At 40.9% G+C, this 26,693-nt stretch overlaps 1 protein-coding gene across 5 annotated transcripts in view; it reads right to left on the bottom strand.

Moving 5' to 3' along the window:
* CPT1A (carnitine palmitoyltransferase 1A) overlaps positions 1–14,672 on the bottom strand; it is a 38,727-nt gene extending 24,055 nt beyond the window's left edge. The window contains exons 1-5 of one of the 5 annotated variants that reach the window (XM_027732622.2): positions 14,593–14,672; positions 2,607–2,685; positions 2,310–2,464; positions 1,201–1,340; positions 625–796 (exon numbers count right to left, since the gene is read on the bottom strand). In XM_027732622.2, coding sequence (XP_027588423.1) covers positions 625–796; positions 1,201–1,340; positions 2,310–2,450 — 453 coding nt within the window. In that variant the 5' untranslated portion in view covers positions 2,451–2,464; positions 2,607–2,685; positions 14,593–14,672. Of the gene's footprint in view, positions 1–624; positions 797–1,200; positions 1,341–2,309; positions 2,465–2,606; positions 2,686–3,141; positions 3,404–8,087; positions 8,267–11,327; positions 12,455–13,959; positions 14,090–14,592 lie in introns of those variants that run through there. The other 4 variants (XM_027732618.2, XM_039383911.1, XM_027732620.2 and 1 more) reach the window with 4 other exon arrangements.
* Between the last annotated feature and the right edge of the window lie 12,021 nt (positions 14,673–26,693).

The following is a 26,693-nucleotide window of genomic DNA, read 5'->3' on the forward strand; positions in this document are numbered from 1 at the left end:
GCAAAACCCCACTTCATCTCTTGCAGCACCTATATCTACATTTCCTATCATATCCTTTAAGAATCCTTTTCCAAAGCACCACAATAATCCACAGGAGATACAGCACTCTCATCTTACCCCTATATGAAAACTGCATAACAAGCCACCTCCACCTTATGCTTCTTCTCTAACTTGTTTTGGAGGCATACCAGTAAATCAATTGAAAGGACACTCAATATTATTTTCTTCAAGCATAAGAATAATTTTATAATGGATGACCAGAAATCCTAACATTTCAACAAAGAATTGGGGTAGCACTTTCTGTGAAGACAAGATTCTTTGGTGCTGCAGGCCGAATTCTTGCACACAGAGAAAAAGTAGGTATTTCAGTCACACGGTCCCAAGGCATTGGCAAATTTAGAAGTATTCTTGAAGAGTTTACTCTTCCTTCTATAAGGTCAGAAAAAATAGTTTAATTACAGCACTAGAAGGGTGACAGTAACTAGTAGAAATAGCTGCCTAACAGCCTCCTGTCCCATGACACAGAAAACAGAAGTAGAGAAAAAAATACAAGATTTTCTTTTAGGGCTTTGAATACCAATAAGACAGAAGTTAAGATGAAACAGGAAGACAACATATCCTTACCATCCAACACTTGGTGCCTGTAGTAAGCTTGCCATGTTCAGAGAACATCCAACCATGATAGGAAAGCAGCATTTTCAGAGAGTAGCGCATTGTGACAATAAGGGCAACCCAAAGCCCAGTGCCAAAAAGCACTCCACTCACGATGTTCTGTGTTTGGTTTGACATGTAGCCACTATTTAAAACAAAAGCCAGCACATGCCAGTTAATGTCTGTTTAAGTTCCAAAGAGAAGCTGATATGGCAAACCTAAGTTTAATGATACTACAGGCAGGCATTGCACAAGCTTTATGCCTGCTTACCCCTTTTTCATAAGCTTCTTTCCAAACACCTTTTCATGCATCAAGATCAAAGGCCACAAAAGTTGCCAAATGTGCTTCCCAAATACTCAGAAAACAATGCAGTAATACTGGTATAACAACCTACCTATTTCATACCCTCATACATCTGTTTATTTGGCTTACCCTCTCACAACCATAGATCCCAAAACTGATACATTTTAAACAGCAATAGCTTTAACAGTATCTGCAAATAAAACCAACTTCTCTTTAGAGGAAAAGTAACTTTTCTGTCTACTTACGTTGTATCAAGTGTTTTGTTGATTTTAGCTATAATTCCTAAGGAAGGATCAATTTTGGCATACATTGTTGACATCACACCCACAACTACAATAAGCCAGCTAGATGGGCTAGCAGGATAAACGCCGGTGATAATTCCATTCTGGAAAGAAAAGCCTTCACATAATTTTTTCATACCAAAGTGGTTGACTTCTTATTACCATGAAAAGACATTTAAGTCATTTAGTTTTAAACAAGTAGTTAAGCTTATCCAACGTTTTCTTACATACGCTGATCTCAGGAGTAGGGAATGGATTTAGTTAAGTTTGACTACTACAGAAAATTGTCACATTAATATCAAGAATTAAAGGAACTTTTAAGTTCTCTTACCGAACAAGACACTGAGAATGAGAATCAAGATTTTTTTTTATATAATTTAAATGGTCCTCCTCATAGCTAGCTTTATATGAAAATTGTAATAAGACTGTTGTTAATATGCTTATGTTTTTGAAAGAGATGTTGAAGATAGCCTGTAGCTTATGTAGATTGATAAGTATTTGTTTTGTTAGTAGCATTTATAATCTCATGAACAAAACAGTAAGTTCACAAGGATTTATATCAAATACCTCATTGGAAACAATACTACATAGCATAAATTGTACAAGACAGATGCTCAGGCAACTTTTTGAAAACAGTAAACCTTCTCCTTAATTTGCAAATTTGATTTTATATATTCTTTGCCAAAATAAAGAGTGTAGTCTTGTACCTCTAAGAGATATGACATTAAAAATCACAACTAGTTGTATTTTTGACTTAAGCTAAAAGAATATATAATTACGTGATGCATTAGGAAGAGAATGAAGTCAATTAAAGCTATTATTAATTCCTACATGTTTCATCTTGCTTCCACAGAATACATCAAAAACATGCACTCTTTCAGTCTTTACAGCATTACTCAGTGCTATTTTCTTCAGTATCCCTTGTATTAACTAAAACCTACACAAGTCTTTCACAATGAGGAACTTCATTTGCCATAAAGGAAAAAAAAAAAGTTTTGCCTAACAAAACTCCAATAAATCTATAAAGCATTAAATAACCCTCAGATTTAGTGGATTTGAGTAATTTGGCATACCTTGAATCTGATGAACTTTTTCTTCCATGAATAGACACCAGATAGGTAAATTTGTTTGAGTGCCTCATGGCTCATTCGTAGGTCAATCCCATCTGGAGTTACTGTAAATTGAAAAGCTACTGCCTGATGAGCTTCCGCCATTTTCACAGGGAGTTCTGCCAAAAAACAAAGTTAAAAAATAAATACTTCCTTCTCATTCAACAAAACTAGAAGCTAGCCCATTTCTAGAAAGATATATTCTACACCGTAATTTTGGGGAAGATTTCCAAGTAGGAAAAATTTACATACAGTACTTGCCTCTTCCTTACAGACTATGCTTGCACTTCGGTCTGACTGTCCGGTTTGTTAATTAAGGTACCTCTTCTATCCACCACAGCTGAAAATGGAAGCAAAACACTCCTGTAACTCCAGCATTTTGGCAGCACCGCAGCAAGCTGAATATTGAGCATATACACAATACAAAAAAAAATAAATAAATATCAGAGCAGGGCAGAAAAAGCCATAATATTTGGAAAAAGCGTATCACAGCTACAGAGCATCTCCCTCTTAATGATGAAGGCGATTCAGCAAATGGGTTTTTTCATCCTTTTGAAACAAAAGATATCTAAAGTTTTCGCCTCAGCTAGCAAATCAGAGCTGCTTCTGGCCATATCTTTCCTGAAATTTTTTTCATATCTTAATTTCAAGCTGATTACTCACACCAATAAGACACTATATAGTCCCTACGGCTCTGAGCTCTGACTGGCACATAACTGCAAAAGTCAAAATTATGCAGATTAGAGGAAATTCTGATAGACTGTCATTCTCTATTGAATGGTATGTGAGGACTAACCAGTGCAGTTTAGCTGGACACTTCAAAAGCAGTTTACTATGACTGCAGTGCTGCTCCTCTAGTCTGTAAATTTTCTACTATGTCAAAGTCCTCTGAAACACAAAGAACGGGTGCAAAAGTGTATGAGTAGACAACTAGGGAACATAAAGACTTGGAATGCAGCAGTAACAGTAGGCTTAGGAAACAAATGCATAATAAATAAAAGAGAAGGAGTACTAGGCAAATACGAACAAAGTAAGTGCTGCTACACATCATCTAGCAAGGTTGCTGACCAACAGGCAGGGACTGCAATATTTAAAGTGCCTATCTGTAGACCAGCCTGCAATGATCCACCTCTGCAATACAACTACTGCTACAGTGGCTGATGGTAATTCACAGATCTCCCAAATCCATCAGCCACTGCTCAAGTTTTAGAAGCCGTGTTCTGAGGGAATCAGGCTTCTCTGTTTCCAGAGGGGTAGCTAAAGCTCATAGTATCCTACAGATAGTATGTAATTTGATCTATGTGCATACAGCATCTGATTAGGAAACAAAGAACTCAAATCAGCTTTGAAGACTGGTTTAGAAAGCTTTAAAACAAGCCCTGTATGCCCTAGTAACAACTGCAATTTGTAGTACTTAATGACTCAGTCACTAACAACTACTTATATGGGCCCTGCTGTATGAGGAAGTCAAAGTCAGCTGTCCATTCATTCATTTAAATTGTTCAGCACCAGCTGACGTCGAGACCAAAACTGCAACAGAGCAATAAAACAGAGACAGGCAGCAGTAATACATGGTATAACCTGGGCTCAACAGGGGTTGCGAAAGGGGAAAGTATTCAAAGTTAAGAATTTACCATATATTTAGCAGTACTATTAAGACTAGGATCAAAAAAACCCCAACAAACACAAACAAAAGACCCCAACCATATCCACATACAGAAAATCAGGCACCTGGATTTGTCTCAAGAAGGGCCAACAGGTTTTGCAGTTCACTCATGGAATTTTGTATTTTAGAATGCCAGTGTCTTAAGTACCAGATCTACTAGTTTTCTTACCCTTCACCTCCCCTCTGACTTTTCGGCTTGGAAATTTGTAATTAATCTCCTCTCTGTTTCTGAAAGGAAAGAATTTCAGGAACCCTCATTTTTTAGGCACATGCTTTTTTTACTGTTGAAGACATAAAAATACTATAAATAGCATTAATTGTGAACAATTAACCTGACATTTTAATGAATTAAAATTTAGCATGCTCATAAAATTAAACATGCTTCAGTAAGGAAAATGTTCCTCATTCCCAAATGAAAAAATATTAATCCAGCAAGAATTAATCCCGAATCCAGTAAACAAATACAGTCCAGCTCTAGGACTGTACTGCTTGACCTTAGGATGTGAAACAATAAAACGGCCTGTTTCTTTTCATATTCTTTTTCTTTACTTAAGAAAACCATAAGCCTTTAAGAGTGCCCTGAATTACGATGGCTGAATACCAAAGGCTTCCTGAAGTCTCTTTCTCTGAACACTTGTTTTCCTCCTTCAAGGCGAGTTTAATCATAAGCCGCTGTGCACTTCCCCTCTGCTGCATTCCTCCACTGCCACGTGCTTGCAAGGAAAGTAGGTAAAAGGGCACAGGCCGGAGGCGCATGCCTTAGACTTTTAAACTTGACTTGCCACTGTTCCTAAGGCAGCACCCACATCAATCAGCTAACGCACACCGAAACAATGGCTTCTTCTAACTTCAGGCATTTTAATCTGCAACATATTTCTGTATGGCATACACTAATTGACCTCGTTCCCAGCAGAGAGCCATAAACAACAGCTTTTGACTTTCTTAGCAGTTTGGCCAAGTCTCACTCAAAGAGGAAAAAAAAAAATCCAGCACAATTATTTCTAAAAGTAATCTGAAATGGCTATTTTCATTCCTTTCAGTGTCCTCCAGTAATATTAATATATCTTCAAAAACCACACACTTGCCCCTTAAAATTTGGTTTATTGATCGTTTGGGGGTTTTTTCCTGTTTATTTAAAGAAGAAAGCTGCCTGTTCCTTGCTCTTATCTGGTTTTACTTCAATTCAAACATGCTGTAACATCTGCAGATGTTTCTCCTCTTCCTTTTTCATACCTCTGCTTGAGCCAAACAAAACTTAGCACAATTTTTTTTCCATTGTTGTAAGCAAGTACTGCTATGTTGGATGTCACTTTTAAGTCAAGAAAACACAAAGCACACTAGAAAGCCTAAGTCGTGATGGTCTGAAAAACTATGCTGCTACACCTCCTATGCATAAAGCATCCTCAGGCTGCTGTTTTTGCAGTTTCAGGACATTTATACTACAAAGCCTGACGTTTAACTGACAGACCTTACGACTTCAGGACATTATGACACTGAACTGTCTGTGTTAGGGCTTACGTGTTCCTACAGTCACAGAAGGAGATAAGAGCCTCAACTCTGGGAAATCCGAAGCTAAGAGAGGCCCCATGTGCAGGATGCTTCCATTTAAGTCAGGCATGCAAGAAGTTACTCCTGGTTGGTAATGTCTCTCTGAATCACACAATACAGAACACAATGTCTAAAAGACAGTGAAAGAATTACCATGCGCGTTTTAAAACACACCAAGCCACGATACAGCAGTTAAATGTATTATGCTACACTGCACAAAACTAGGTATTAATTTCTGAAGTGGTTACTTTTGGAAATGCTATTGAGTATGAATCTTCTTGTGTTTCTGTAGATTTCATAAGCTTTATATGGATAAAATAATAGGGCTAAAAAAGAGTTAAGTCACCACCTACACTTCATAAAAAGCAACTCCTCTGCCTTAAGGGGATGTCACCTCTTATCACAGAATTCATCCTAAACACTTGCTTCCCATACATTCCCACTTTTCCCCCCCATTTCCTCTTCCTCTGGAACAGAGAGAACCCTGCTGTTTCCCCATGTCAGAAGTTCAAACATCCAATGGAAAGACACATATTATTTAAATGTAGTTTTCACATCTATAACTCCTTTTCCTGGAAAGGAAGTAAGTTAACAGGGAGGAAAACTGGAGAGAAGTCTTACTCACGTGATCCAGAATAGCTAAAACCTTGATGAGAGACTTAATTCTATGACTCTCACTTGCAAGTTACCTTGGCAATTTAGTTTGACCCTGTCCTCACAGATTTTTAACATCTATTTATAGATTAGCTTTTATATGCAGGGCATACAACTGTCAGTGACCAAACCAAGTTCATAAAACAATTGTCTCCAATTATTCTACTCTGACAACCAAGGACTGACAGCTTTCTTCAAAAAGCAATGGCTGCTGCATACAGTTTCTCTGAGTACTCTGCTACATACCACCACACACAGGTTTCATACTGTCACAGCTCTCAAACAGACATCTTTGGCACCCAAACCACTGTGTTCATAGATGGTGGGTAGACTTGCAGCAGTACATGTATGATGGCAGCTCTGAATTCAGAATTACCTGTATAATGGCAGTTCTGAATTCCCAATTACCTGGGAGTCCTCATAACTTCATGGAGGTGCAAGGTACCACCAATAAAGCAATGAGAAGCATCTTATCACATGGACTCTGCCTTCTGACTCCTGCCAAGTTCCTACGAGGCAAGCTTAGAAGTAAACAACCAAACCATAACAGAAGCCTGCCCCTGAAGAATTTTTTGTTCATTCATAAAAATAAAGTTAAAACTTCAAATTTTAGCTTAGCACTCAGGTTTCAAAAAGAAATAGAGACTGCTGAGAAATATGATACTAAATCATTTAAAGTTACATTGCTTAAGGAAGCTTTCAAGATGGGAAGTGGAGAGAAATATCAGATGAAAGTACATTAAACCCAATTTTAATTAGCAAACATACTTAAAAACTGTATTAAAATTTCCATTTAAAGCTAGACACCTTAAACTAAGAAGGTCTTGGAAAACCTTCTTAGTTTAGCAAGTACCCCAAACTCTTGGTCTGACCCCAAAACAGTTTATTTCAAAGAGAAAAGCGGGGCAGGGAGGGAATCTATTTCTATTAACATGCAAAGCAGTAAGAGTTACTGTTTGAATGCTAAAAGCAGCCACAGAGAACTGGAAAATAATTCTGCAGTTCTCACAAGTTCTCGTAAAACACTTCAACTCTGAAACCTGTTTAAAAATTGAAAACGTTGAAGTTTTATCCAGTATTTTACTGCCCACAGATAAGATCTCCCTTCAGAAGGTGAGCTTGCTACAGCTTTTGGTAGAAAACAGACACTCAAAAAGTTTATTTTGTATGTTTATTTGACAAAATAATTTGACACTTTAGGATAGATCACTGAATTCCAAGAGTCTGAGGACAGACTTAGTGAAATCAGAGCCAATACTAAAACATTAAGACATCTGCGCTGTGTTTGTGCTGAGGCAGTGACCAAATATTTTCTCTCAGCTGTGTAAGCTATCATTATGGAAATCTGTATTTTCTACTCTCCTAAAAAAACCAAAAACACAAACGTGTTTTGTTCTATACAAATCAGTAAATAACTGTTTATGCTCAAATCTGCTGATTTCATATCACATACTAAATAAAAAGAGAATTCCAAACACTGAGATGTCTATCCAATCTCCTCATGCATTACTCTGAATTTCTTTTCAGATTTCAATTATTGATGGTCATATCAGTCCAAGCCTTCAGTACCACCAATACAAAATAATTCAGACTACCCTATGGTAGCTGACTTTGCCTATGTAATGTGCTAGCATTGAAATGATATGCAGTGAAGCACAACAACGACAGTGCCAACATCCTCAAGTAACTTGCTAGCATGTTAGTTTACTTCCACACTTTGCCACCAGCTACAGTTAAATGGCAACACTGACCTACACAGCCACCCCAGAAGTGGATGCAAATCTGTGGATAATCAAGGTTGCTTATTTTTGCTTTTGTTGAAAAACACTCATGCAAACAAGGTTCTCCAAGCCAAAAGTGTATCAAATACTTACAACACGCAGCAGGGTCTCTTATTACACAAACGTAAAGGGTTAGAATCTTCCAAAATATTTTGTAAATGGAGTCGTCTTTGTAACCTTCAACAAGTGTGTCTTCACCTGTCTGAATTCTGCAGAGGTTCTGAAGTCTCTCAATCTGACAGCCTTTTGGATGTTTGATGCAAAAGCAGCAGCTGTCAAATATATTGAAAAGTTTGAAGATGGCAAGAAAAAAAAAAAAAAGAAGAAACTGCAAATGGATTTACCAGTCCCTGTACTGAAACTGGGAGCAATGGCCGATAAAACAAAGGTTTTCACTGCCACTCAGATGGACCTTGACAGGCTGGAGAAACAGGCAGGCTGAAACCTTGTTAAGTTCAACAAGAAGTGCAAAGTCCTGCACCTGGGGAGGAGTAACCCACACATTAGTACACGCTGGAGGCTGACTGGTTGGAAAGCGAAGCTGCAGCAAGCTGCACATGAACCAGAAAGGTGCCCTTGAAGCAAAAGCAGGTAACAGAATCCCGGAGGGCATTAGGAGCACTGTTGCCACCAGGTGACTCTTCCCTTCTAGTCAGTGCTGGTGACACCCCATCTTGAGAACTGCGTCCAGTTCTGGGCTTCCCAATGAGAGAAATGAAACTACTGGAGAGAGTTCAGTGAAGAGCCACTAAGAGGATTAAGGGCTTGAACCATCAGTCCTGCTTTTTTATCCAGTTCTAACATAGCAGAGATGCTTTATGAAATTTAACATAGGAGTTTTTGTAAGAGACTTGCTTTAAAAAATAAACTCAGAGCACTAAGGCCTGAACAAGAAATCCTGTGCTTCAGTTACTTTAAATGAACATCATACTTTGAAATTCACATTGGTAGTAGCAGTCAAATATTCAAATATTCAATAGCTAGTCTGAAGGCAGGAGGTAGATTTTTGGAGCTGACCTTAAGTGCCACATATATTGCAGATATGGTGGGAAACTGTACAAACTCCTAATAAAAAATAAGGTTGAAATTTAATGTTACATGTATATCCCTATCTAGACAAAACATTGACTGTTCCAATCAAATTAAAAATGTCTGTATTATCAGTAATAAAACTGACATGACTTCAGTAAACTGTTTTCATGGAGTTTGGTACAAATGCAATAGTTTCAGGCACTAAAGTATGTGCTATACAGCAGCATCCAGCGCTGACTCAGTAACTCAAGGTGCCATCCACTCATATGTCAGACAGTGGAGGGGAGGCAGTCACTCACACAAATGCCACAATTCTGCTCTAATGCAAGAGGCTTGATTAAGTAAGACAGCTAACCAGAGAATGCCAAAAGGATGCCAAAAATGCTTTTGGTGCTCCTGGTGCTCCTTTGATGCATAGCTGAACAAAATTAAAACTAAAGCTAAAGAAAAAGCATTCAGTTTAATGGAAAACTAAACAAACATCAAATTTGTCTGGAGTTTTATGACCTCCAAAGGAAATTTAGGTTTGGATCTACAAAATCTTCAGTAAACAGTATAAAATATGCAGCTCAAACATTTAAACATATGACTAAAAAGACTGTCTAGTCTCTCTCATATCTATTTCTTGGATATTTTATTAGCTAATGCCACCTTTATGTATACTGCACTCCTGCAAAAAGGTATACCAAAGCCTCAGAAAGAGCAGAGTTTATTCATAGCTCATGTGACATTCCACGAGGTGCTGACTTTTGAACCTACTAGAAATATTAACAAGACACAGTTATTGACTTGAGAACTTCTATTTCTAAATAGCTTCCTTACCTAATAACCTTCAATAATATCTAATCAGGCTTCAGCATATAAGACAACACGGATACTTGCTGCTCTCAATTCTTACCAATAACTCAGCTATCTTACAATGACTAATCATATTTTACAGACACAAAATCATTATGAGAAATCTAAGGAGTGAAGCCAAATAATTTCCATGCAAAAATTAGTCATGTGGATTAAATTCACTCAACAGGGCTTCTCAGGTGAACCTAATGACCACGGCATAGAAATAAAACAGAAACCAAAGAATCACCTCCTTTAAAAGTTGAATTAGCATAGCATTCAATCAATTATCACTTGATCTGATGAAAACAAAGTTAAACTGACAGGTGTTCTCATGCCACTTTAGTTTTGACAAGTTCTCCTATTTGCTTATTGCTCGTCATTGGCTCCAATCCTTCCCACCCTCACCTACACCTGACAGCTGTGGTCTCTTGGAATTGCAAATGTCTCTAAGGATTTCCCACATCTAAAAAAATGAACAAATGCTGTGGTTCAAGACAAGGTGGAGAACTGAACACATGTATTTTCCCAGGTACAGCAAAAGTCACCCACAGCAGACAGTCTGAAATCAGAACAGCTAAGAAGTCTGCAGCAACTTGCTGTCCCACTGACAGTTTGTGTCCTGACCTCAGCAGTTCTCCAAGATCACCTGCAGGTGAATATTCATTACCCTCTGCAGGTATCTCCCTTGGAATCTAGGGCCCATTTCTTTATCCCCTTTCCAAGTGGTAAACTGGTGCAACAGGTATATGTGGATGGAGGGGAATAACAAACAGACCAAAGAATGAAACGTAAACATACATGAACAGATCTCTTCCTTAAAAGCCAGTTTGAGATCTATTTATCACACACAAATCTTCTGTTCCAGAAGCTCACTGCAGCTGGGATCTTGAAGGTAGGACACACTGAGAGGCAGATTCATGCCAATGCTCCTAGCTCCTAACAGATATTACACAGTAACATCAAACAGTCAGCTGTAGCTCTCAAGTAGAAAGTCCAGAAAAGCAGTTTGAGCTTTTAATTCACACACAGCTTTCAATTGCTCAGAGGGAATAGATCAGATTGGAATAATTTCAGAAAAATTGATGCCAATGGAGAAAATAGTCACAGACAGCAGTTCTCAAACACTATTTTTCATTACACTGTATGAAACCATTTACACTGAACATGTCTGAGATGGTAAGGAACTGTGGAGTGACAAAGTTCATCTGCTACCCACTCAGTCATTTCTGAGGGCTCAAGCTTGTGACCACTAGCTACTGTGACAAGCGAGTGTATCTCAGGGGCCAGAATTCAATGCTAGTTTTAGCTTTCATTTTAAGACATCCAAACAAGTGTTTGCCTGCTGGCTTTAAACTCCCATTAGACTCAACACAGATGCCATCAAGGTTTCTTGGAGAGATAGTCACAGAACAGACTTTTCACTAGCACTTCTGGGAGAAAGTTAGTAAATTGTCTTCTCACCTGATCAAACTGAAGACAGGCAAAGTAGAGGAGACTGGCTATAGCAAACAATGTGTTAATTACTAGGCTATCCCAAAGGAATATTAATCCCTACAGTTTCTGGATCTTATGACCTCTTTTCTCTTCCCAATAGCATGCTCCTGTAAAAGATGGTTCCAAAACATACACTTCAACAAATAAACAAACACCCCCCCCCAAAACCCTCAACAAACACAAAACATCAACATTCTTCACATCAAAACAGAAACTTATAACTGTTGTATTATTTCTAGGGATTTTCCCCTGTACTGGGTAGGACATACCATACTGTTCCTAGGCCTCTTACATCATTCTAGCATCTATTGCACTACATGTTATATTGTACACACCCCAGCAAGCTACATCCTCTGACCTTCTATAAATCCAGAATAATCGTACTGAGTAACAGAGAAGCATACTCTGCTAAAACACTGCACAGTTATCACACCATGTAGAAACTTCCCCCACCCCACAAACACTAGGCTCTGGATCTGGGTATTTCTTTTTAACTGCTATAAAAGACATACCTAGGCATTTAGATTATACAAGTTTTATCCCTTCTCTCTCTCTCTTTGAACTTAATGAGCTTCTATGCAGCAAACAAGAATTATTCTCTATGACAACAAATATTTCTGGAATGGCAAGACTTTTACGAGACATACAAGATGTCACGTTTTAGGACTTAGGAGATCCTGGAAGATGGACCACAATGTGTGGTGACCAAAAGCAAACTGAATTAATTGCTCTCACAGTAGTTCAATGACATTTTACTGTACCAGGTTGAAAGACTTGAATAAGGTCTTTCACCCTGTAGAAGGTTGAAAGACCGAAGAACCAGTTCCAAACCTTTCGCAAAAATATTTAAATTGGCCATTCATATTAAAGTTAACCCAGACTTGAAGAAAGAAGGATGCTCTTCAGTCATCTGGATCTTCTTTTTCTGAAAATGCGGAGTTCGGGACTATGATACAGCATGCTGCATGACAAAGACAATGGGTTTGGAATATTAAAAATACACAGTTTTGGAATTTGGTTGTTTGGTTGAGGTTTTGGGGGAGGGAGGGGTTGTTTCCTTGTCTTTTTAATACCAGCATTTATCCAAGTGGATTTTTACCCAAGATTTTCAACAGGAGGCTCGGGACTCAACATCCTGCCTATGGCAGAAACACCCTCCCTGTCCAGTGCGCACCGAGCCGCCGATCGCTCCAGAGTCGGCGTTTGGGTTTAGCTGCTCGGGATCGTGTGCTGCTCCGTCTCCGGCCCCCTGGATTCCCAGCGCGGGGATCCGGGGTCCCTCCCCAGCGCCGCAGGGCGCGCTCCCGCCCCCGGCGCGCCCCCGCCGCCCCGCCCCGCCCCGCTCCGGGCGCGCTCACGTGACCGCTGCCGAGAAGTGGGTGAAAGGTCGCGCCGCCGCAGCCCCGCCCCGGGCCGCCCGCGCGCCCCCGGCCGCTCCAGGCCTTTCCACGCGCGCCGGGAAGGCGCTGCCAGAGCCAAACAAAAGTTCCCAGGGAAAAGCACCGCGAGCAATGAAAGAAGCGGAGTACATCTCACAGCTAGGAGGGGAAACAAAAAAGGGTGTTACTCAGCTTGTGCAACGGAACAATTTCCATTCTGGTTCTCAGCACTATAAAGCCTCAGTTGTTCGAGGTTACAGTTTTGTTTAGCCAGGAATAATGATTTCTTCCTGGGAAAAGCTCTTCATTCAGGGCTGTAACACCTCAGAATTTTAAAAGAGTCCTCAGATCAACTTTCAAGCTAAGTCACAGCTATGACAGATCCCAATACCTGTGTAATCATGTAAATCTACATTTCCTAGACTAACAGAGATTCACACAATACTTACCTACAATACTACCTGTGCTATTTTAAAATGGTAATTATTAGTTTATATCGATATGCTAACGACAAAAAGAACCTGCTAATTACCTCTGACGCCCACAAGAATTGTTTCATTTAACATCCGTTTGCAATGGTCAGAAAACGCAGAAAGGAGGTTGCAGATCTGGAAACTGAACACGTCAGACACTCAGGAAAACATAATGAAAGAAGAACGAAGGCATTACATCTCCATTTTCAGTGCTACACTCCTACACACGTGAAAAGGAAACGAGTAGCGTTCTGTACTGTAACATCCCTTAGACTGCAGACTGCCCTCTAAGTGCTGACAATCTGCCAGGTTAAGAGGAAGAATGAGATGTTTGTCTTGATCCTACTTTGCACTTTTCTCTTTCCAAAAAAGGAACTTCCTGTTACACTTTCATTAACACTACTACAGCTCTGTTATAACTGGATTATAACAGAAGTAATATTTTAGGTTGAGTTTTCTATTTTAAACCCGAGAACATAGCGCAAAAGACCGAAGCTGTGCAAAGATGAAGCAAGAAAAGGGAATTCCGAAATGATGCAAAAATCTTGATCTTTTACAAGAAGTCTAATTAGCGTCCTCCTACAGTAAACATGTCATGCCTTGAGCAAAGTATTACGTTTTCAGTGTGAAGCTCGAACGCAGGTTTCACAGGCTGGAATCGCACGGGCAATATGGACTTGTCTCTCATACACACACACACACACGCACACACACAATTATTTCGCTTCCGCACACTTGAAAACCCACCAGTGATGCTGCGCCGCGTGCACACTTCTACAGACGTGAAACTCCTCCCGGTTACGGGCCACAACCACGAAGCTGCGGGTCACCCGTGTCACCTTTGTTGACACGGCGGCGCAGATTTAGCGAGTCTCCCCGTGTACCTGTGTCACGCCGCTCCCTTGTCCCAATCCCCTCCCTCATCTGCGGCACTAAGGCACTAGCCCTCAAACCACGGGCAAATCGCGAGCAGGATGCCAAGGACACCGCGCCTTTCCACGGCTCTCCAGCGCCCGCCTCGGCACCGCGCCCACCACCTTCTCTGCGTTTCCACCTTTTTCTCCAGCAAGGACAAGCCCCGCTTAACAGCAGCACCCGGCACACTGGCGCAGGCACCACACAACTTCGTGCTCGACCTAATAGAAACAATAATTAGGCTGAAACCGGACCGACCGAGCCCGTCCGCCTGGCCCCAATGTGGCCCTTCCTCAGCCCCAAGGAAGGCGCGCCCCGGCTGAAGGGGGAGGGGAGCGGCGGCCCGCGGTGAATCAGCCGGACACGGGAGGGACGGGGCCCGCCGCGCCCCCTCCCCGCTCCCTGACACCGCCCGAGCCCGGTGCTCGCTGCCCCGGCGCGGCGGCCGGGCCCCGTCCCGCTCACCTGCAGAGCCCGGCGGGGACGGGCGCTGAGCGGCGCTGGGCGGGCGGGCCGGGAGCGGCCGCTCGGGAGGCAGCGATGGGACGGCGGCCGCGCCCCTGCACGCCCCGCGGAGGCGGAGCGAGAGCGGGCAGGGAGGTGCCGCCGGAGAGAAGCGCTGGGCTGGGCTGGGTTGGGCTGAGCGGTCGGCGGGAAGCCGGGGGCAGGGATACAGGGAAGCCCTCCCGGACCTGGGGGAAGTCCGGGCGGGGGAGGTGGTCTTGGGGTTGCAGCGGGGACGGGGTCCCACGGTCTCTATGGTTTCTCAACCGTCCGCGGGAATGAAGCTCCAGGGATTGCGAGGAGAAGATCCGGGGCGTATAAGCGGGGGCGAAATGTGCACCTTGGGAGAGGATTGCGCGTGGGGGACCAGTTTGGTGATAAGTGTGGCCAACAGGTCCAGGGAAGTGATTCTTCCCCTGTACTCAGCGCTAGTGAGGCCACACCTCGAATACTGTGTCCAGTTCTGGGCCCCTCAGTTCAGGAAGGATATTGAGGTCCTGGAGCAGGTCCAGAGAAGAGCAACGAAGCTGGTGCAGGGACTCTAGCACAAGTCCTATGAGGAGAGGCTGAGGGAGCTGGGGTTGTTTAGCCGAGAAAAGAGGAGGGTCAGGGGAGACCTCCTCACTCTCTACAACTCCCTGACAGGAGGTTGTAGCCAGGTGGAGGTTGGTCTCTTCTCCCAGGCAACTATCGGTAAGACAAGAGGTCTTAAGCTCTGCCAGGGGAGGTTTAGGTTGGATATTAGGAACTAATTCTTTACAGAGAGGGTAATCAGGCATTGGAATGGGCTGCCCAGGGAAGTGGTGGATTCTCCATCCCTGGAGGTTTTTAAGGATTTTATGATTCTATGAATGGACTGCCAAGGAAAACAGATTTGGAAACCCTAAGCCACTTCTGTGAGCCCAAGGCAATGGCTTTCCCATAGGTTCCTGGGCGCTTGGGAAGGCTGACAGTTAGGTCTTAGGGCAAGTGCAGATGGAGGTGTGGAGTTTCCAAGGGAAGGCATGAGACACAACAGCCCTTGCTCCTGGTTCCTCCTGCTCAGAAGCCCTAGCTGGATGTTCTCTCTTTTGAACCAATGCTCAGATTAGGGAGATAGAAGAGCAGGTGCAAAGTGCCAGTATTTGCAGTGCTGTGAAGGGACTGCCAAGGAAAATGGCACTAAATTTGAAAATTACTGCTTTTTGAATTTGTAATGAACTAATCCCTTTCAAGAGCTCAGAGCTGGAATATCTGATACTCTGTTTGATTTCAGCGTCATAACAGCTAGAAGACCGCTGTGTCCCAAAAGGAGATCGTGGCCTGTCAGGCTGTAGTGGTGTCAGTATGAAGTCTCTCCTTCGAACTAGTAAGAGCTGGGATTCCTATATTTTTTGCTTGTGTGCAAACCCACCCAGCCATGCACTTCTGCCTGCTGCAATTTCCAGGATGTGGCAGAAGGCTTCTAAACAAACGTGACCGAATCCAGAAGCGCTGACACTACAGGCTAAATCTTTGCATTACCCTTAAGAAGATGCAGTGTCAATAAAAAGTAAAACCCGCTTCTGGTCAGAATTTTCCCTTCTAATGTTGTATGCCTAATGATGCAATTTTAAGGTTTTATTCTTTTAGAAGGAAACATAAAGCCTTGAAAAAATCAAGAGGAAAATTAGAAGAGGGATTTAGATCTATTAATATTAGCAGGGGGAGAAAAAAGCCAAAGAATAAGTCACCATCTACATCCAGTAGAAGCATTTTTAGCTATAGTGGATAGGAATGTAATTTAGACAGCTGCAAGAAGGTAATTAATTACTTAGGAAAAATCATCTCTATGTTTTTCATTATGCAGAAAGGCAGTCTAAAATGTCTTGTTAGGCATTTATATATTTATTTAATCTTGCAGGTACCTTTTACTATTGAAATATATGTATATATAAATAACAAAAAGTCTGCTTTCACTCATTCTACCAGTAGTTTTTTATATATCTTAGTCTCCAGTCAACATTTTCAACTGCATATGAAATCAGGACTGGACCAGTCAGCTAAGAATATATGTCGGTGTTAGTTATTTTGTTCTCCATATAATTGTGCAAGCCGTCATGGATTATGAAGCATCAAGACAGAGTACTTACTTTAACATGATTAAATACCCTGCAGATAACCTTAGTAAAGACATGAAAGGTATTGTATTACATAAGGCTGTGATGATTGCAACTTAGCTAAACCTGACTTGGCTCTATTTAGCTGGCGAGTGTAAACCTCACAGATAATCCTATTGAGTAGTTCCCAGTGATCCTGACACTGACATCTAGGTCCGGCTCTATTCACCCATTAACCCCCAAGAAGAAAGTTTGGTACTTCTCTAAGAACAACCAAATCAGAACACACCTTTTATTATGAGAGCATGCACTGCTGAAATGCTCTATCTCCTCTCCTATGTTTCTTCAGCTAAGGGCATAAGATGATTCTGCCTCTCATGGCTGTAAGTACATTCATCTGCATGCCTGCATCAGAAGCCTGTGCTTCTGTAGCAATCTTGCACTGCTCAGCAAAGTTAACTCCCCTAAAATTGACCTATTTATAATTTCTAAAAAAATTACGAGTATCATCAGCGCAGACCACATGTGCTTGGTGCTGTAAGACTTCTAGTAATTAATTCTGATCCTTGAAATCCAAAGAAATCGAAATAATCAATGACAGGTCACATTTATCTGTGGCTTGTAAGACTGAAATAATATCAGTTTACTACAATGGATATGTAATTCTTGAACTAAATATATTTGGTTATCTTATCCCATCCCTTCAAGACTTCCTGGTTTCTGTACATGCAGCATGACATCTTTGTAGCAGCTTTTCTTATTCAGTGTACATATCTTTCATTGGTTTTACTTTTGTCTATTTTTTAAGACATGGCAAAGTACTATACCCTAGATCTGGATCTGTTCTGGAAACCTGGTTATCTCCAGTGCAATTTTGTGTTTCTCTGTTTTGGTGTATTGTTTTTTTAAATTACTTCGGTTTTTCAAGTTGCTTATGTCAAGCAGTTTTAATATAGATGAGCAATTCTCTTCACTATTTTGAAACAGAATTATTCTACTTACTGGAATTTAATTATTCAAGACCTTCAGAGCACAAATTTAATGGGTGCAGTCTTATTTGCTTGATCAGATATTCTCCCAATTTGCTTGCTAGTGAAAACATCACCGCAGTTTTGTTTTATACAGGACCAAAACGACTAGGTTGGTTTTTTTTCACTTCCTGTTTTCTCTCATGGTATCTAAAAAATGAAGGTTTCCATAATTAGGATGTAAGGTCAGGTAAGTCAACGTCCCACAGCCACTGATAGCCTGAGTGGCAAAACAAACTGGTAAAAAGTGAAATGAAGAACGGCTCAAAAGTGTAACTTTGTTTAGACAGGTAAGTGTATGCATGTTTGTTTGCCAGGAACCCACAGGTCAGAGCAAAGCAGGCCAGGTAGGACCCTCCCTGACAAGGGCACCTTCCCATGGCATCTGAGCAAGATGAGCAGGACAGGTCCTATGACAGCAAACAGGGTCAACCACATCATTAGACAAGTCTTCAGCGATGAGGCAAGTCCAAAGTTGTGAAGGTGGAAAACAACCAGATGCAAGTCAACTGCAGAAGTGCACCAAGAATGAGACCCTTTGCTTAAAAGCTACTCCCAAGCTAAGCAGGGAGTCCCACTGGGACCTTGCAGAGCAGCTTCTCCCAACAGCTCATTTCAAGACCAGATACCTGCACCCTATGTCTAAGGAGGCCCAGAGGTCTGGCAGCCAAAAGTCCAGGAAGGGTGGAGGGAGACTATCCTCAGGGCACTGACAGTGTACACACTTACATTTGTGCAGACTCACAAAATGGCCACATTTACCTTCAGAGAGATGAGGCAGGGAAAGTGTTATTTTATTTGTTCTCCAAAAAACTGTGCAAATTGGGGGCAGTGGTCAACTCCCTCAAGGGCAGAGAGGCCCTGCAGAGAGACCTTGAAAAATTAGAGAGCTGGGCAATCCTAGTTGTGTTTATAGACTAGGGAAAGAGAGGCTGGAGAGCAGCCCTGCAGAAAGGGACTCGAGGGTCCTGGTCAATGGCAAGTTGAATATGAGTCAGCAATGTTGCAAAACTATGTAGTGCACATAACTGACCAGTTAAAATCACTGAGTGATTCCATGTACCATATTGGCCATGCCTTGCCACATCCTCCTTTTCTTACATGTTGCAGACCACTCCTGTCTCCCATGTCCTTATTGGTATGAGTCAACCATCTCATCCACTGTTGTTGAGTAACACCAAGCTCTGTCAGCATAGTAATATCTCATACTTTGAGCAGGCTTTATTAAAAATGCTTTAGCTGGCATTCTTAAATACTTTCTCATGAAGATACAGGAGCAATTCAACAGATATTTAAGCAGAACAGTGTCTTGCTATTCCTTGCACTGCTTTTTTTAACCAGATAATTTATATACTACTAACCTGACTGAGTTGTCAACAGGGCTGTCAGACTACCCTGTGGCAGTCAGACCTAGCACAGAACATATGGTGTGTGTCTGTGATTGCAACAGCAGAAAGATGTTTTGGGAAAATAAATATGCCCTTCTTCTCCTAAACAATATCCTTTTTAGAACACTTATAGTTTATTCATTTTTCCTGAGTGAGACAAGCATTTTTTTAAAGGAATGGCAAAATGATAACTCAGAACGTGTCATAAGATTTGATTGGAGTTTATAAATCCAAATAAAACAAGGGTACCTTTCCAGTGCTCTGTCAAACTAACTAGACTTTGCAGTCTGCCTGGAAAGTGAACACTTGCAGGTGCCATTTAACCAATAAGTAATACATTACTGCTTTAGAAATGAAATCAGCTCTAATAATTCTCCATGGCCACGGTTATGTTCCCAATGTCTGCTGTTACTATTTTAAACAACTGAGATAGTCTTATCTACTGTAACATTGCCTCCAAAGAGATGACCAGGGGACCAAGAGAACACAAGCACTAATGAATATCTTTTTGAAGTTGATAAGTATAGGTCTAATACGCTACAGACCAAAATATCCATCAACTTAGCAGGTACCTGAGTTTTCTTGGAAAGTTTAAATTTTTAATTCAATAACCATGACTACACCCCATTGAGATTTCCTAAAATGCCTGAGCATCTTTAGCAGAAGAGTACAAAAGAAATTAAGTGACAACTGCATACTCTGTGTTCAGGCGATTCACTGTCTCTCCAAGTTATTTTTAATGCATATTGACCAGCAAGACCAAAAGGAAGGTACTGCTGTGACATGCAGAAGAGATAGCCCTTCTGGGCAAGTTTGTAGGGGATCTTCCACCCAGAAAAATGGGCCAAGAGGCTATTTGGTAGGAACATCCACAGCAAGTGACAGATCTGCACCATATGCAAATTTTTAGATCTCATGGTTTTCATTTCTCTCCTTCTGGTGTTTCACTTCTTATCTCTTACTTTGCATATTTATGACTCCTGACTTTGTCCTTCACAGTCACATTGAGTGAGGAATATGGATCTCTTGATACCATCCTGAAGGTGAGAGGATGGATGACATCCCAGGTATAAAGGACATTACGTTCAAGCCTCACATCATGTGCCTAAGGTTATGTTAACAGTAGCAATACAGAGCCTGGCCAAGCTTTGAAAGGAAAGTATGTTTTTGGAAGTTTTCTAAGGTAAGGGAACAAGTAAAAAATACAATACTAAAGGTCACTATGTATTAGAAAAAGCCATAGTGAATGTTGCAACCTAATAGTGGTCGTGTTTATGGCACTCCCTTAACTCTGCAAAACTTTGAGAAAGAAAACACTCTGGCCTGAAAATACGCACCATCATTTCTGGCAAAGACTAAAGGTCTATTTAAAGATTATTTGGAAAGTTATTTAGATGTTTATGTGTTCAGATTGGAGGATCTGGCTGATACTTTTGGAAAGATACTGTTATGTCCATTTGCAAAATATTTAAAATCATCTACTGTCAATAGAAAATCTGTCGGAATAACAGTTGATCTCAAACTGATAGCATAGTTTTCCTTAACAGTTTCAAATGTCAGCCATAACTGAAGGGGTTTGTACTGCAGAATTTTGGGCCACAGATACTGTAAGTGCTACTTCCTACTGCAATCTGCTGGAGAGAAGCAGAACTATTTGCTACCCACCAAAGTCTGCAGGGACTCTGGTATTTAGTATTTGTGTCTATTTGTTTGATTTCTGTTATACCGATTATGTGCCTTACAGTAATTCTCAAACTGGTCCCAGATATTGAAGAAAATTGAACTGCTGTTTAGAGATTAAGTCTAAAATGAAGGAAGTGAGTTCAATTTCTTGCTACTCTAATTTCCAGTCAAAGTATATCAGATGAGTTCCTCACTGGTATTCGTAGTTCAAGATAAGCAGAGCACATGGGAAGACCATGCAAAACTCGATCTGTGCAAGTGAGGAGTAAGGAGGAAAAACTTCCCTTTTTTTCACCTCATTTTACCATTTTAGACAGAATGAAGAATGCATGGGATAAGACCATGTGCTTCCAGCTAAGTGGATTAAAAGATTTGAAGTGGATTAAAAGATCCTTCCGCTTTCTTCATAGGTTTTGAACAAATAAAATAAAACAAAACCTCAAAACCTTGCAACACTCACTAGGACTACTATTGGTTACATGGCATTGCTGTGTCAGTGTAGCCTTTTTCCTTCAAATGTCAGCAGTTCATCCCTAGGTGACTGAAGCACATCCCCACATCATTATGGCATTTTCCTTATTACTTGTCATGCTCACTCAGATACGCCTTCTTTAGTAAGGACTACAGCTGTGTGAGGACATATTCTTCCATTCTGCCTAGTACATTGTGATTTTTTTGCTCTACATTTCAGAATACCTCCCAGAAAATACAGGAAATTTGGATCAGACCAACCCTGCCCCCATCAAGCTTCTCTTAGTATCTAACATCAGTGCCAGAGCTATTTCCAAACTAAGCCAGATAAAGTATCCAGTGTTGAACACCATAGTCACAGCAATCAAACTAAGATCCACAGTGCTATTCTTTATAAAGACTGTTCCCCGACCACTGTATCAGGAAAGATAAAGATATTTTAACCTTCAAAGTCCTGAAAGAGGGCTGATTTTCATTATAATGTTTATACTAAAGTAAAAAGTCTCTGTGCTATAGTTTCTCTCAAATCACACCGGTAGATTTCCATAAACAGGCTGCAGTATGAGCTCAAACCCTTAGACTTTGTTTCAGATGTATAATGCATAACCAAGAGATTTTAAAGACCCATAGATTTGCAGTGCATGCAAGTCTCATCTTCAGTCAAAGCTGCGTGTACACATATGATTAAAATCCACCTTTGTACCTTTTCTATTGGATTTCCTAATCTTTTTATATTTGCAGCCACAATAAACCATAATTTTTTTGTGATGTTTTTCCTTTAACTTCTATAGTACCAACAACTCAAGCAAAGCAGAGTGCTGAGTGGGTTAGAAGGGGAAAAAGTCCTTCAGAAATTGGATCAGGACATGAGAAAGCAAGTGTGGAGCAGCTTGGGTATGGACAGTGTTTGTACTGGAAGGAAAGCAGTTTAAAATCTCCCTTCACATCCAGGTTACTAGTGCCACCCCTCACCTGCAGCAGTGGTGTGCAGGCTGCTGCTGGGGGCAGGTGTCCAGCATGGCATGATGTTCTGTGTTGTTCTTGCCATGGCTGTTGGGCCTCATGACCCTCCACACCCTCAGTACCTGGTTTTCTTCACCATGAGACACTCTGGCGTGCCTGTGTGCTTGTTGCGGCAGCAAATACCACAGCTCTGTTGTGGATTCATGGTGCTAATGTGAGTGCTGCCTATATGAATGCTGTTGCAGGATTCTGACATTCACTTTCCTCCCCTTTGGCTTCTTTCATGCCCTGATGCCTTTGATGTCCCTGATGACATTTTGAATCTTCTTCATCCTTATTGGGAAAAGAGGAAACATAGGTAGCTGCCGAAACAGTGTGCTCATAAATGCTCATAAATGCTTAAATTAGAAACCTAAATATTCCATACCTCTGCCATGGAATCTCTAACATCAAGCAAGGTAGGGTTTTTTGCCTTTCCCCCCACTCCATCAGAAACTGACACCAACATCAGCAAAATCAATGGCTAGTTTTACCACTAAGGCCTTATTAAAGAGGAAAATTGCTTAAAGGCTGAAGAAATGCCAGGTTCAAAAGTTACTTTGGGAGTTGTTTTGTTCTATAGTCTTCTGTTCTGCTGTTTGTATTTATTCTTCCTGCATGAGCAAGCCTTTCCAAGAGCAAACAATTTGTCATGTTTGTTTTTCTTCCCCACTTAATTGGCAAAATGTGTTGTCTTTATGTTTATATAATTTAATATTTCCTGATCACATTGATGTATCTACATGCTTAAAAGCAAAGCAAGTCTGGAAGAAGTGGTTTATGCTTCATGTGGTACTCTTCACCTAAATATAAGCAGGTGAAAGATTGGCTCTGCTGGTAAACAGCTAAGAAAAGCACTGCATTATTTTTCAGTTTCTGGAGAAAAGGAAGTATTTAGTCTCATTTAATGACCTTGTGTTTATCAAACCATCCTAATGAGTAATAAAAATTGTTACAGAAAGCAAAATGTTTGACTAACCCATTTGCCAACATTAAGTTCAGCTCATATCAGGATGGACAGCAGACAGCAAACCAAGTGCACAAGTCCTTTACTGCTGTTTGGCCGGTGTCTTTGAAGTGACGTAGGCATCCAGTGGACTTTGTTCATATTTGTGACTGAGTAGTTCTAGTCAGTGTAATTCTGCTCAGTTTTGTGGTCATACACAGAGCACAAATGCTTCCCATATGTATCTAAAATAGGTATTATAACCGCATAAAGAGCTGAGAACTTGGAGCACAGATCATCATCATGTTTCGTAAACAAGATTTCTGTGACCTAAAGAATTATAATATACACGACTCTGTGGGCAATTTACTAACATGTAGGCAGGTCAGCTTCCTAAGTAAGCCATATCTGCCAGGGTACTGGTCAAAATACTGTCAGCCAGGGAATGACTACTGAAAAGCCCCATGTTCTCCCTACTGGAGCTTCACGGTCTCATCATCTGTAAGAACAAGTCTAGTTTACACTTGTGCCTGGGAAACTAATGAATTTAAAAATCACACAGATGGCCTGCTGGATGACTAGAATATCACCTGCAGTTTAGGATCAAGGGGGAAATGGCTAAGATAAGAAAGCCATGAGTATGTGGAATTATTAAAAGCCTATAGGGCTGAGAAGTTTGTCATCTTCTATATGACAATATAGAAGAAATTGAGTTGATCAGAGAAGGAACTGCAATTGCACCTCTCCTTTAAAGACTATACTTTTCTGAATGATTTAAAATGAAGAATAGTGAAAAAAATCAATTACAGAATGCAAGGAAAGAGTGCTTTCCAGCACAGTTTATAAAAATAGTGGTGTGGTACTTCTCAGCAAATCTTATGCAGGCCTAATATTTGTAGCAAAATGGGAATGACTCTGCCAGTGACTAATTTTACATGGCTTCTAGGAAGCTAATATGATTTGAATAATGAATTTGATACAGGCAAATTTTGGTTTTAGAAACAATTATGTGAAAATGACTTTGAAGAAATAATACATGGGGGAAAATTACATACTCTTGGATGAAGCCATTTTAAAAAGGCCATAATACTAGGTCCCTAAATGTGCTTTTATTCATGAGTCCTGAATTTGATTCAGGATTTCAAAATGATCCTCACTTTGAAAACTTGGCAAGGTACTGAACTGTGTCAGTCCTTAGTGTGCAAATATCAACTGCATATGTTATTGAACAAGCACTTTGTGCAACACGTTCAGTAGAAAATAGGTCTCACTGCCATCATGTGACTGTTGTTAAGATAAATAAATAAATAAAGACCTTGGAAAACGTACACTTCAGGGTTTAATCGAACGAAACTACGCAGAACAGACATTCACAAAACATAGATTGCACGTTTTTTTCATTGTAAAATTTTTTCTTCTTACCTTTGAAGCTGTTGCTTTCAAGCAGGACTTGACTAGGTGAGCGGTGCATCTTATGTTGTCTGACTTTTTCGTTTTTCTGGGCTCTTCTACATTTGAGGAGGTATTTTAGCTCATCTGTTTGGAAACAGGAAGGAAATTATGGATTAATTTTTTCGTTCTATAATTTTTGTAACTGATCCGTTATTATTTCATCATTTTCATAAAAGCATAGGAATACCTGCGTGGAGGTCAACACTCTTCTTAAAAACCCAGCATGAGATGTGTTTAAAAATTTTCTATTTCTGCATTTGAGAAATTAACCAAATGCAGAGTCACTCTGCTCTCATACTTTTTCAGAAGGTACTTCTATAAAGCCCCCTTGAAAGCTGAAGGGGTTTGCTTGTTTGTTCATGTTTATCTTTGTAGAAAGTCCCACGCAATGCAGGCTTCTCACAGATATCTGCAGTTCTCACCCCTACCGTGGGATTTGTGCTGGACATGACTTCCAGAGATAAAAGTGTGCAGTTTTGCTGGACTTCTTGTGATAGTGTGCAAACAGCATGAATATTGGTGCAAATATGATTGGACTGTTTGGAGATTAGCTAGCATCCCTCACTCCCTTTCATCTATAGCTTTCTGTAGAGGGGCTTCTAACTGTATCCATCACTACTTTTCAGAAGCTATAATAATAATGCAATGGAGAAGAGCTTGCAAAATCTCTGTTTTTTCTACAGGGTGCATGCCTTCATAATGCTCCTCTAATACGTAGTGATTCTATTGATAACATCATTAGCCCTGTTATCTCGTGATTGACCTTTCACATTGTACCTGAAGCCTTCTGGTGAAAATGTCACCCTCTAATGTAATGGGATTCCAGCATTGCATAAAGGGCCATTACCTACCAAAGATGTCCTTTCCTGGAGTTTCATGTGTGGGATGCCATCAGTTGGCCACACTCCTTACCTGAAACAGGCATGGATATTATGGCATGTGCGAGTGCACATGTGCTATGCATATGGCAGTGTACCTGTAGGGTACATATCAGATATAAGACCTGACTTTACTTGGAAAATGTAGGCATGTTATCCACTCCTGCCCCTCCTTCACGCACATTCTTGCAGCAGTCAAGAGACAGTGAAGACCTTTGAGTTAGCCTTTAAAAACAAATGGTGAGGACAAATAGAGGGAGTCTTTCTCAAGCAGACTATCTTTTCAAAAGAAGGCCACAGGCACAAAAATACTTGGCATCCTTGCCCAAAATGGACTCTTGAACTGGACAAGATACATGGTTGGAGGTTTAGCAACTTATTTATTTCTCTCTCTGTAAATACTGGTACTAGGACACTATCGCCTACACTGATGTTTACATTTCAGCCTGCTGACAGACAAGGTGGACAAGTGTGGCTCAATCGCATCTTGTTCAGCAAAATCCCACCAAATACCATTTAACAAATGCTCAAGCTGTTCACACAAATTAAGGGAAAAGGAAAATGAAGTAACTTTCTCGGTTGGTAAAATTATTAGAGAAAGCATCATTGCTGGTGCCACAGCTGTTGGGGGCTATCCAGGGTGGCAGGGGTTTTTCTCTAGGTTTTTCTAGGCCCTAGACCCTAGCCTACACTGGTTCAACAGGGTTCTGATGCTTTCTTGTACATTTGGAGTCTATGATTTCTGCCACAGAAAGAGAAAGCACAGATTATTCAGAAGGCTAAAGTGGGAAATGTCCCACTTTAGAAAGGTACGGTATGTAAAGCCAAGATGTTGGTTTTTAGGCCAAGTAGCTCAGTTTAATGAAAATCTTCCATCATCCAGGCAGTTGCCACAATCTGCTGTTATGACAGTTTGTCTTACCTCATGGTGCCTCTCTGACACTTAATTCATGAAATCTGATCCCAGGTCCCCCTGCGGGTAGTGGCAACATATCCTCTTCAAGTCAGCTGGAACATGGCCCAGAGGCATTACAATGACTCTGCAGGTCTAAGAAAGGAGCCAACACCTATCTTACACTTTCTTAAGTAATTCTTAGGCACCTAAAATTAAATGAGATGGATTCCTCCACAAATAA

Source organism: Pipra filicauda, unplaced genomic scaffold (assembly GCF_003945595.2).
Source record: "Pipra filicauda isolate LSUMZ 115617 unplaced genomic scaffold, ASM394559v2 scaffold32_size4067784_pilon, whole genome shotgun sequence".
Lineage (NCBI taxonomy): Eukaryota > Metazoa > Chordata > Aves > Passeriformes > Pipridae > Pipra > Pipra filicauda.